Here is an 11,697-nt window from a genome sequence, read left to right on the forward strand (position 1 = left end):
TAGGGAAAGGCTAAGCCCAGCTGTATGCACAAGCCTCGATAACGACATCTTTTCCCATGATAACTGAACCCTGGAACCAGTTCCAGGATCTATAACTGCACCATGTTGTGTCTGGTGATGGTAATACTGCAGACATGTACCCTGGGCAGGCGATACTTGCACTGACACACTAAGATGAGGCAAGAGATGCTGGAGCAGAGCTGGGCATGTAGTGGGGAGCAGCACCATTGCTGCGTTGTTAGAAATTCCCCGCTTCAGGCCAGCATGCGGCTGACTTCTCTTTCTCAATCTGTGCAGTTCCTGCCGTATCCCTGAGCTAGTTCCCATGTCTTACTCTGTTCCTGCTGGGTGGATAATGCAGATGGTGACAAGCTGAGACGGGCGGTATGGGAAGCACAGTCACTCCTAAGGAAGCCCTGGGGCTGCAAGATGCTCTCAGTGTTCCAGTTTGCTTTTTTGTTGGACTTAGTACATGAAGAAAATGGGCTGCTTGGAGCACTGGCTCTGTAGGTAGTTCTACTCCGACCCACTAGAGCTGGTCAGGCCATTCCATTGATGCTGGATTATGTCCTGTCTCCAGGCCTTCGCTCAAGGATTGAAAATGCTTCCCTTCTTTTTCTCGTCTGTGTGTGCTGTGAGGGGGAGATGCTGTCTGGTGGGGCCACTTCTTCCTTCTCATCTTCCACTGAATGCCTAAAACCAGATAAAAATCTTCCTTTCAAGGAGAAGTCACAGGGCAGAGTGCTTGTTGAGTTCTTTCTCCTTCCTGTTTGATTAAAATATATTCCCCATTCTTAGAGTAATTGCAGCTTTTGAAGTGTAGGTCCAGAAATGCAGAGGAGGTCCTTGCCAGTAAGCCCTGCTGCTGATCACCAAGGCGCGCTCAGAGGACAGACAGACCAGCAGGCCTTGGTAACTCCTATTTATATGTATCTTTGAGACCAGAATAGTAACCTCGATGCTATGGAGAGTCTGGCCTTGCAGCTCGTCCAAAGGCAGAAACTTGGCACAAGTGTTTGCCTGGAGAACAGGAGTGTTCTGTCTTTCAGTTCAATGTCGTCCCTTCCTCCGGCGAACAGCTGTACGTCTGCAGCTGCTCACAGCAGCAGGGCCTGCTGCAGTTTCCCCACTCTCCTTTCCTGCTCTCCAGACTGCGGCAGGAGCGCCGGTTTCTTTCAGTTTAGTTGGTCCTCGCAGATGATGGAGAAAATAGAAATAGCTCACTACGCCTATCACGAGTTCTGACACCAGGTTCACACAGAATTGTTCCAGCCCTGCCTGCTGCCGCTGAGCAGATGCAAGGCCCAGGGCAGTCACGCAGCCCTGGAGAGGACAATGTGGAGCATGTGTGACTTGTTCCTGACTCCATCCAGGGGTCAGGCCTTGTCCGCAGCCTCACACCAGCCCCTGCTCTCTCGGGGCACTGTAACGGGGTGTTATTTAGGCTCCCCTGCCAAGTCTTGCTGGGCTGCCTGAAGAAGAGTTTGTACCCAGCTGGACTGCTTGCAACCTGAAGGCATCCAGTGTGTCAGGGGGCTTTTGCGTACCTTGACCCACCTCAGCCAGGTGTGACTTGAGCCAAGTCTCTGCAGCTCTGCCCTGGAGCAGACAGGGAGCAACCCGATACCCTGTTCCACCACCTCTGCTGGCAATGATGGCCGTGCAGGCTGTCCCCGTTACACCTACTGCTGGTAGCAGAAACCAGCCCTGATCATGAGTCTGGTTTCCTCTTATTTCGTACACTTCAGCCATTTAACGCATTTCCTTTTTTTCCTGCTAGCACGTTGATGGCAGTTTTTCCGTGAAGCCGTTAAAACAGAAGCAGATCGTAAGTACCCGTTTCCTGCTTGGTTAAAGACATTTCCTGGTGTCTCAGAGATGCTCAACTGTACCCAGTGGGATGCTTCTGTGTGAGTTCAGGGAGAGCCTCATTTCTCACCTCGTTAGCTCAGATATCACAAGCAAAGGCAGCAAGATGTTGTGTTGCACAGCCAGCTGTGCACAGGGGGAACAAATACAGCGGCGTGGGAGTGGCAGAGCAATGGGGCAGGTCTCCGTGCTCCTCTGGGAGACAGGCACTATGTCAGGACCCGGTCTTCACTGCACAGTCCTGCCTTCCTGACGCTGGGCGCTGGAACGCCACACTGGCTTCCACAGGCTGGTGCTCCCACGTCTGTGTAGGGGTAAGGAAATTAGGGGTGCTTGAGCGCTCCGTGTGTTCAGTGGTGTGAGTCGCGTCTGTTCGTTGACACCAGTCTCCTTAGGTGCTGGTGCTGTGTGTTGTGGTGAGGAGGGGTATCTTTGCGGGTTCCCAGTGTCCACACGTGTGTATGTGTTAAGATGTACTAGGGGATCTTCTTCCTGCACAAGCTTCCTTGTTGCGCCCATGGTATCTCAGGAGCAGCCCCAGGGACTGAGACCTTTTGGCTCATCTTGCCTGTCCCCTGCGAGTATCCTGGTGTCACAGACACGGCCTTGCTTTGAAGCTGGTGTTTGTGTACCAGCCTGCGCATGTTGTGAGAGGAAGGGAAGAAAGAAGACTGGCAGACAGGGATGCATCTGGATCTGTAGCCCTTGTTTAGCCCATCCCGGTGTGGTGTGATGCGCAGAGGCTGTGCAGTGCCTTAGCAAGGCTGAAATTGTGTCCAGTCTTGCATAGCGAAATCTATAAATACCTGAAAACTGCTGAGATTGCCCAGAATTTCAGCTTCTGAAAGAAATCTGGTCGTGATCCTGCTGCAAGCCTTTTACTGGTACCACGAAGGTCATTACTTGCCTTGGTTAGACACTGGTCTTAGATCTTCCTTGCAGTCCCCAGGTCAGAAAAGAGCCACTAAATGGTGTCAGTTAATCATACACCAGAATCACGTTCGGTAATTCACAATCTGCCTCGCCGGTGCTGTGCAGAGACTTGTGCCCTGTCCTTCAGGCTTACTCACACCTATGGGCAGCACTGTTACCCCTCACCAGCAGAGCTTTATCCTGGTGGCTGGTGCTCCAGCCTGACGTCTGTTCTGAGCCCGTGTGTCCCAGACTGGCCTGCACTCCCCTTGGTGCTTATCCTGGCTGCGTTGCAGTGAGATCTCCTGGCTAGTTGATCAGTCTGGATCCCACAAGCGTTTTTAATAGAGGCAGGCAGAGTCTGTTTCTGACGGGAGTCTATCCAGTGTGCGGAGGGGACATCCAGAAGAGCCGTGCCTCTGCAGGGAGAGCTTGTGTGCTGTGCTGGGAGAGGCTGCCTGAGCCCTGAGGGAGCAGAGCAGCTTGGTGCCAGCGGTGCCTCTTCCTCACATATTCTTCTCATCAGAGAAGAACATTCGTGAGCTGATGAAAAGCTGCTCATTTATCTTGCTTGTGGTTTCCTGGGGGCATTTGATTTATTTTATTTTATTTTATTTTAAAAACAGTGCTTACATGGCTGTGAGCAATCTGAGCCGTGTTGCGGCGCACACTGGTGCAGTGTGGGCACCACTCTCCGTTTAGCACTCTGGACTCCCCAGATGGAGGGCTGGCTTGCCGGCAGTGCTCTCCAGGGAGGTTCCCACCCCGCCACAGTGTGGTTAGCTGGCTCCTGCAGTGACACAGTGCGAGCTTGTCTGTCTGCACTGTCAGAGAGTGTAACCTTCCCACTCAGCGCTGGGTCGCGGGTACTTTTATTTTTTTAATTGGCAGTTTGAAAAAGTTAAAGCTTATATGTTCTCTCCTATGGCTTTTAAAAGAGAGGGAAGCTCTTGCTGGAAGAACTCCCGGTACCACTGAAACTGAGATAGCATCTGCCCCCCTAAGAGCTCAGAGCAGAGGTATAGAGCAAACCACCTGTATAACGTGGTACAGTTTACCCATCACTGCTTTTCCTCAGCTTCCCCTCCTTGCCATTGCCAGGACTGCCAGGTAACTCTTGCGTACGTCAATCTCTAAAGCTGTTTGGGAGCAGGAAGCAGCAGCTATTGAGCTGAACTGCTTTGTTCTCTTGGCTGACATCAGTGACAATGTATGTACCAAGCTGTTCAAAGAAATTCAGCGTGGCTGAATACAAACAGATGGATCAGCAGAAGAACATGACCTGGACTTGGCCGGTGGCTCCTGTGTGCATCCTGTGAGGCTGTATGTAGCCACAGAAGCCTTTGGAAGGGTGACGTGGTGCGAGTGGGTTGGAGAAGCGTGAAGGTGAGGGACTGCTTTGTGTACAATCACCTGCTCCTTCTTATTTACTCCTACTCTTTTAAAACCTAGAGATCCTTCTAGTGAGAGCCATGTTGCGCTGCTCACCCTTTTCCTGCTGGGACAGGAGCCTCTCAGAGCTTTCAGAGGCAAGGAGTTAACACAGCCTCCTGCAGAGGCTTTGGTCTCTTCCTTCCTGACCTCTCCTTTGCTTTGAGCTGACCACTTTCTGCACTCGGTGTTGCTCATCGTGATCCTCTGAGGAGTCAGGATGCTCTAACAAGACTCTCTTTGAAATGTCAAGTTACAAAAGGACATCTCCCCCACAATTGTTCCCAAACATCCTGGGTGAGTTGTGAGCCGCTGCAGAGGGTTTTGCTCAGCGGTCCAAGAGCTGACCTCATTGCTGTGAAATGCAGGCCCAGAACAGATTGTGTGCGAGCTGCATGCTGAGTTGAACAGGGAGACTCTGGAATTAGTTTGTTAAGGCTGCTGCCTCCCAGCCCAGAGCCTCTCCGAACTGGCAGACGGGCTGGCTGTAGCTAGCTCCTGCCCTCATCTTGGCCCGTGGCGTCTGCTGCAGCACTGACATCCCGTGGCAGAGCCACCGCTCTTAGCACCTGCTTGATGAGAGGAGAGAGGCCGATTACAGGTGGAAATGCCAACAGCCCTGGGACTGACGAGCTGTTGAAGCACTGGGTTCCCAGTGGCTGGTGTCAACTGGGCGGTTACTGGAGATGGCAGGAAGGCATTTCCTTCCCCCGTTTCTGAGGTGTCAGTTTGATACCTTGCAACCCCTTCACCGTTTTACCTGTTGTGGGGTTTGTGCAGAGCAACACGCTCTGCTCTGGGGAAGCTGCTGAGTAGCACCGAATCTTGGGGACCGATATCTTTGTGCATCCTTGTAGAGGTGGCTCCTTGCAGCTCTAAGAGTCTCATGCTACACGTGCTGGCTAAGCTAGGGAGCAGGGGAGAACACCCCACAGGGCAGAGGGGGCTTGCCCTGCCGGCACTTGGACCATCAGCTTTTCTTGCCTCAGTGCTTGAATTCAGCTGCTCAGGGGTGTTTGGAGGCAGCTGCCAGGGTTTGCATAAAGGCATGACTTGGAGGAGTGTGTCCCAGGCCTGGGGGCAGGCTGTGCCTAGAGCACTTGCTACAACCACACAGCCCTGTTTAGAGATGCCACCAAGGGCCTGGGGGTGGCAGTAAAGGACTCTGCACTAATGTAGGGTTGTCCCTCGAGTGCTTCTCATGCTAAGGGAGGTAGTTTGTCTGTCTGGAGTAGATTGACCTGGAGACGAGCAGAGTACTTGGTTTGTAGATGGTTTTGATAGTGGCAGAAGTGGCCGGCTGGGCTCTCTGCTCAGCCCAGACAGCACCGGCACCACTCTTCAGGCAAGGATGGACATTCTCCTGGCTATCCTTTGCAGCATTCATTTCTGTTAACTTTTTCATGTAGCTGTAGGAGAGCTGGCTGTGGTGGGTTCACATGTCATTGTGACACAGAGTGAGAGGGGAGGTGGTCATGAAACAACAAGGACAGAGAGCTGGCACTCAAAATGTTGTCTTCTTCCCTAGGTTGACCGGGTGAGCTATCTGCTTCAGGAGATCTACGGCATCGAGAACAAAAACAACCAAGAGACCAAGGTAAAGGTGCTCAGGAGGCTTCTGCTCCCTGAGCTCCGGGTTCCTAGCCTGCTCCTTCTGCTTTTGAACCTAACCGTGGGGCTTGGCAGGGCAACATGAAGGTGCCTCCCAGAATAACTGTCAAGTCTGTGTCATTCCTGCAGGTACTGGAGGAGCCCAGAGTTGGCAGGTCCTCGTTGTTGTAAGGCCCTAACAGTCAGTGGAGTTGCGCTGAGAGAATTTTAAGTAGCGTGAGACTCTTGAGCTTGTTCCTGGGGCTGGAATTGCTGGGAACAGAGGGCATCAGTTCCCCGTGGGTGTTTCAGAGCACTGTTTTTTAGGGCTTGTAGGAGACAGCCGTGGGCCAGTCAAGGCAGTCATGCCTGGTGTCTGTGCCTTCTCCTGTGGCTCCTTCGTGTTCTCCTGTTCTTTGGGGCAGTATCTCATGCTCCTGTGATGCTGCAGGGAATGGAGCTCTCTAGGGCTTGCCCGTGTCCCGAGAACAGCCTGCATTCCCACAGCATCACTGAGGGGTGTGTATGCAAATGCCATAACCAGCAGCATTCCCCATCTTTAGGCAGGAACTTCTGCTGGACCCCAGCTTGCCGAGCAGGTTACGTGAGTGCTTTACGGTGGCTTTAGCCTCATGTAGAGCTGTCCTTTGCTGCCACCTGGGCTGCAGAGTGAACCAAGCGCTGACCTCGGGCCTCTCTGGGGTGTGCAGTGTGTGATTTGCAAACGGAGGAGCAGCCACAGAGCAAGACAAGCAGGATTTCTTCGCCCAGCAATGCAGTGTCTTTATCTGCCTTTGCCAACAGCAAAGGTAGCACCTGAAGAGGCCAGAGAAAAAAGTCTTCCGAAGATTTTTCTCACAGAGGATCTGTTTAAGAGGATTGAAGGCTTCTGTTTGGGTCCTCCAGGGTCTTCTGATGATTCTTTCATCCAGCAATCTCACAGTTGTGGCCCATCAGATGAGTGGCCTGGGGCCCTTTTTGTTCTTGCTAGTACACTTCACAAACCGTATGAATGGGAAAGCCAAAAGCCTAAGGCGGATGAGGATGGATGTGAGCACCCTGAGAACCACCAAGGATGCACGTGACAGGACAGACATGCTGACAGCCCTTCGCTGGCATAGTCAGCAGGCTGGGCAGCAGATGCTGGATGCTGCTGGTCACACCAAGGTTGCCCATGATCTAGTGCGTGCAAGCCCTGGTGATCAAAGGGGCCTCATGAAGTGGGACGCTGTGAAGGTGGAGGGTGGCCTGTGCTGGGTCATCAGTCTGGTGGGCTCTGGCATAACTTCTGTGTCATCAGCAGGGAGACTGTGGGGTTCTGGGGTGTCAATGAGGAGAGCTCTTGTGGCTAGACGGTGGGTTTCTCCTCCCAGGAGCAGCTTTCTGGGTGGTTGTAATCCCAGTTTGTGGGGCTCTGAGTGCACGTTCACGTTGAAGGGTGTCACGCTGAGCTTTTTACCAGGGTAGCTGTGAGCAGGTGAGCATCCCAGGCTGGTTCTCCTGCAGCGATTGCACCAAAAGCCTGTGCCAGCACAGCGGACGGGCAAAGACGCTGTGGCAGGAGAACCACTCACTCCATCACTTCAGAGGAAGTGGAAACTGGGCTAGGCATGGCTGGAGTGCCTCCTTCTGTCCAGCCCGGTGGCAGCCTGACCTGCGGCCTGCTACAGTCAGCAAGCAGTTCCTTTTGGGACTGCTCTGTCTCTGTGGATGCGGGGCAGAAAGGCTGGACTGCCAAAGACCCTTCCTGCCAACCCTAGGAGCCACCAGGGTGGCAGGCAGGAGCTTGTTCTTAGTCCCCTTCAGGCAAGGGGCTCCTCTCTGCACACAGCTTAGCTCTGGGGAGGGCCAGCGGTGCCGTGAGTTCACCATACAGTGCCCTGGTCTCTGGCCTTCAGTGAGCTCAGAGCGGAGCCCTGGGAGGAGGGAGTGTCCATGGCAGGGCTGTGTGAGCTGAGAAACTCCGTGCCAGCCTTCTCAGACTTTTGGGTGGGACATCTCCCCAGGCTCCAGAGTCTCTCGGCAGGTCGGCGCAGCCCTTTCCATTCACACGCCAACGTCTTGCCTTCCGTTGCAGCCTTCAGATGACGAGAACAGCGACAACAGCAACGAGTGTGTGGTTTGCCTGTCCGACCTCCGCGACACCCTCATCCTGCCCTGCAGACACCTCTGCCTGTGCAATTCCTGCGCTGACACCCTGCGCTACCAGGCCAACAACTGCCCCATCTGCAGGCTGCGTGAGTATGTGCCCAGGAAACGAGGGCATCTTCCTCCCTCCTGGGCTCCCGTTGAGTCCGTACAGGCTGTGAGAGGGAGCACGTGTTTCATATACTGCACCCTGAGGTTCAGCATCAAACATCTGGAGATTCCTGACACCTAAAGTGGCTGTTCTCCAGCAAGGAAGGGGGAGAGCACGTGGGAGAAGGGCCCATTGTCCATCTGGCCATTTGCCCTCTCCAGGCAGTTGGAGTCCTTTGCTTTGCCAGGAGAGTTCGCAGGATCTGCTTAACCCCTTAAAAAACCTAAAGACCATTCTGACATGAGGCAGCACGTGCTGAATTCTGTGTCTTTTCTCAAAAGCACAGAGGCACCCGAGTCTCCTGAGAAAATGCCAGTGTTTGTGCTGGAATAGACAGATCGTGTGTTTTACTCTGTGCTTGGTCTCTGAGGCATTTCATTGTTTCTAACCGATACTTCTCAGGAAAAGAAGAAAGAGTCTAAGACACATGCGTGTCCTGAGAAATTGAGTCTAAACAGTTCAAACTTGGCAAAGATGCGGTAACCAAAAGCCAGATCTTATCAGAGGAAGCGCCAGACAGCTTTGACTGCAAGTAGCATGGCTTAAAACACGGGAATGGCGTTATCTCATCTGCGTGCTGCAGCAGAGCAGGTTGTCTTTGTTTGGAAAACGCCCCTGTGCCAGACTCCTGGGAACCTGCTTCTGGGGAGTGCTGAGGCAGCGAGGGTAGATCTGCACCTCTGGCTCTAGGCTGGTCTCACACGCGGCCGGGTGCCACAGGGGCTAGGGAAGTGCCTGGGCTTTTCCTCCTGCATGAGCGAGTTCTCCCAGTGCATGGGAACAGATGTCAGGACATGCGTATGCGCCCTTGGCACAGAGGAACTCGCGATGTGAAAGATCTGCAGACAGAAAATGGGACTGTGGGCAGGGTGCGGGGATCAAAGCTGTTGTGGTGGGAGGACCAAGAGGTGCCTGCGCTGGAGACAGTAGAGCCACTAACCCCCCAGCTGGGCTCGCAGCGGTGGCAGAGCCTCTCCCCACTGTAACACTGGCAGCTGATGGCAGGCGTGCGGCTTCTAGTGCCAGCTGGACCCCAGGGCCGAGACTTGTGGCGTCTGAATGAACCCAAAGGGGTTCACACGAGCCTTCTGCCCCCATCCTGTAGCACTCACTGCCCAAGGCCGAGCTCAGCTTTTCCTTACTGTGCTGTGCAGTGCCATGCTGGCCTGAAGCAGCTCTGTACCTGACTGCACCGGGGCAGGCGGTGCCTGTTCTCCACGAGGTCTGTGTGTACCCAGGCTCTTCTGGTCGCTTCCCTGTCTGGATCAATTGACTAGAAGCCTGACCACAGCCTTGCTGTGCTCCACAGCCCTGCTCCCCACGCACACGGGGAGCTCCTCCGTGCCAGCGGTGTGTCTGTGGCAAGCCGAGGAGCTCTGGCGTGCACCTGGCCTGGCTTGCTCCTGCTCGGCCGTGCAATCACCTGCCTGCTGTTCTCTCCTAGCCTTCCGTGCCCTGCTGCAGATCCGGGCCGTGAGGAAGAAGCCGGGGGCTCTGTCGCCAGTGTCATTCAGCCCTGTCTTGGCACAGAGTGTAGACCATGACGAGCACTCTGTAAGTACCTCACAACCGCGGGTGCAAAGCCTGGGTGCTGGTCTCGGCCTGAAGGGGCAGCCTGGGCATGCACGAGTTGCTTGGCCTGATGGCCAGCATCCCTGGGACCTCAGGAGGTCCTCTCAGGCCTTGGAGCAAGGTCCTCCTGAGCAGTGCAGCCTCTCTTCTCAACCCTGCTAGACAGCCAGGATCTCTCCTCTCGGGGAAGAGTCATACGACTGGTTTTAGCCAAGTGCCCTCCTGTCTTTCGGAGGAAACAAGTCCACAGAAACCTCAGTCTGAGAAGGTTCCTTGGGGCCTGTCCCTGCAGGAAAGTGGCAGACTGAGCATGGCAGGGTGGGAGCTGGGAAAATGGGGTGGGTTACAATCCGACTTGCATGCACATCTGTGCAGCAGCACGCTCCGATGAAATGGGATCGGCGTTCCCAGGGTGGTGGCAGAAAGGCCTCTTTGTACCAGCCTCCCTGAGCGATGGCAGTGAGGAGCGTGGGGTGGAAAGCGTGGTACTGCTGGCCTCGGGGCCCGGTCGCGTGTCCCCAGAGTGGTGAGGGCAGCAGCTCATTGCCTGAGCAGTGCTGTTGCACAGCTGGCTCTGGCAAGATACCTGAGATCAGGGGAGAGGGAGATCTGCATCCAGATCATGGTACAGACTTTCATGGGAACAGAAAGGTACTGTCACAGAGAAATCCCGGGGTATCCGTCCCTCCCCTGCAGTGCTGTAGCCCTGCTGCTTTCAGCTGGGGCTGAGAAGCAGGGCAGGGGAGAAACCCCAAGGGTGGTTGTGAAGCAGAGCGTGGTGTGTAGGGGAAGCAGGTGCTCTCACCTGGAGTGAGGTGAGGAGATGCCGTGTGTTTCTTCGTGCCACTAACCTCAAGAAACAACTTCTTTAAAACATGGTTTTCTCTTGACAGTGTCCCTTTAAGCCCCTTAGAGTGAGCACTGTCTCCCTGCCCAGCAGGAAGCCTAGGAGGGAAACAGTAAGTGGACGCGGTTGTACGTGGCTCCTGCAGCAGTTCTTTGTCAGCAGTGTCACCAGCGCGCGCACACGTCACACACGCGAGGGCTTGCTAACACGCTGGGTTTGACTGGTGCCCCTGCACGGGCTGTGACACTCCACGTCCTGCCTCCACGGTAGCGGTGAGCTGCTCACCCATGCACAGACAGTCACTAACCTCCCTGGTCTGCCTGCGGAGGAGCAAACGAAGTGGAAGCAGCTTGCCTGACGCTGCCTCTCAGGGACTGTCCCCAGGTCCTGAGCCTGGCTGCCTTCTAGTTCCTGGCCAAGATGTTTTCGTAGCTTTTTAGGACTGTGGGCAAGCTGCTGTCCCCTTGGCTCACCCCAAAGCTTCCTTACACTTGTCTCATCCCCTTGGCAGTCTGGCCTGGGCACCTCTCGTGGTTTCCACTCCGGTGCTGGGTTGTAGAGGTGGACAGACAGGCACAGTTGGAGCAGGTCTTGCATTCAGGAACGCTGGCTGCAGCGGCCTGGTTTGCTTTTACAGAAACACCAAGGGCGGAGTTTGTTTTGTTGGGGACTCTCTGAGCTGGTGAGAGAGTGTGTAAACTGGAATGCCATGCTGGGACCAGCATGAATGGCAACTGGGGGGGACCAGGAGCTGGGAAGGGGAAAGGTGAGGGAGGCCCCCAGGCCAGGAAGGGTCTGTTTGTGTCCCACTTCATGTACTCCCGTCAAACGCAGCCACAGCTGTCACTGCTATCAAGAAGTCTGCCGTTTTCTTTTGCTCAAGCTGGTGTGGATGCTCAGCCTTGTGAGGCACGTGGCTCGCTGTGCTTGTCAGGTCTGCAGGAAACCTGAGGCTGGGTTCGGGTACTGGAGCTATGACAGGCTTGGCCTCCTACAGCAGTAATTCTGCTGGAGCAGTGGCGCTGTGGGTTGGGGCAGTGTCCCAGGAGCGAGCAGTGTCTCTTAAGGTGGTTTGAAAGCTCCGTAACTTGCAGTGAGGTTGTAGCCCTTGGCTGAGAAACCCTCCTCCAGCCTCTGAGCAGTGCCGCAGAAACGGAGCCTTTCCCACAGCGAACCC

At 54.7% G+C, this 11,697-nt stretch overlaps 1 protein-coding gene across 1 annotated transcript in view; it reads left to right on the forward strand.

Annotated features, from left to right (window-relative positions):
• The window catches only part of MGRN1 (mahogunin ring finger 1, E3 ubiquitin protein ligase), a gene marked incomplete at its 3' end in the record, with an annotated part of 42,429 nt that overhangs the window by 27,419 nt on the left and 3,313 nt on the right, over positions 1-11,697 (forward strand). The window contains exons 7-11 of the mRNA XM_010136447.1: positions 1,781-1,828; positions 5,741-5,809; positions 7,880-8,039; positions 9,546-9,655; positions 10,567-10,632. Coding sequence (XP_010134749.1) covers positions 1,781-1,828; positions 5,741-5,809; positions 7,880-8,039; positions 9,546-9,655; positions 10,567-10,632 — 453 coding nt within the window. The remainder of the gene's footprint in view (positions 1-1,780; positions 1,829-5,740; positions 5,810-7,879; positions 8,040-9,545; positions 9,656-10,566; positions 10,633-11,697) is intronic.

Source organism: Buceros rhinoceros, unplaced genomic scaffold (assembly GCF_000710305.1).
Source record: "Buceros rhinoceros silvestris isolate BGI_N320 unplaced genomic scaffold, ASM71030v1 scaffold20035, whole genome shotgun sequence".
Classification (NCBI taxonomy): domain Eukaryota; kingdom Metazoa; phylum Chordata; class Aves; order Bucerotiformes; family Bucerotidae; genus Buceros; species Buceros rhinoceros.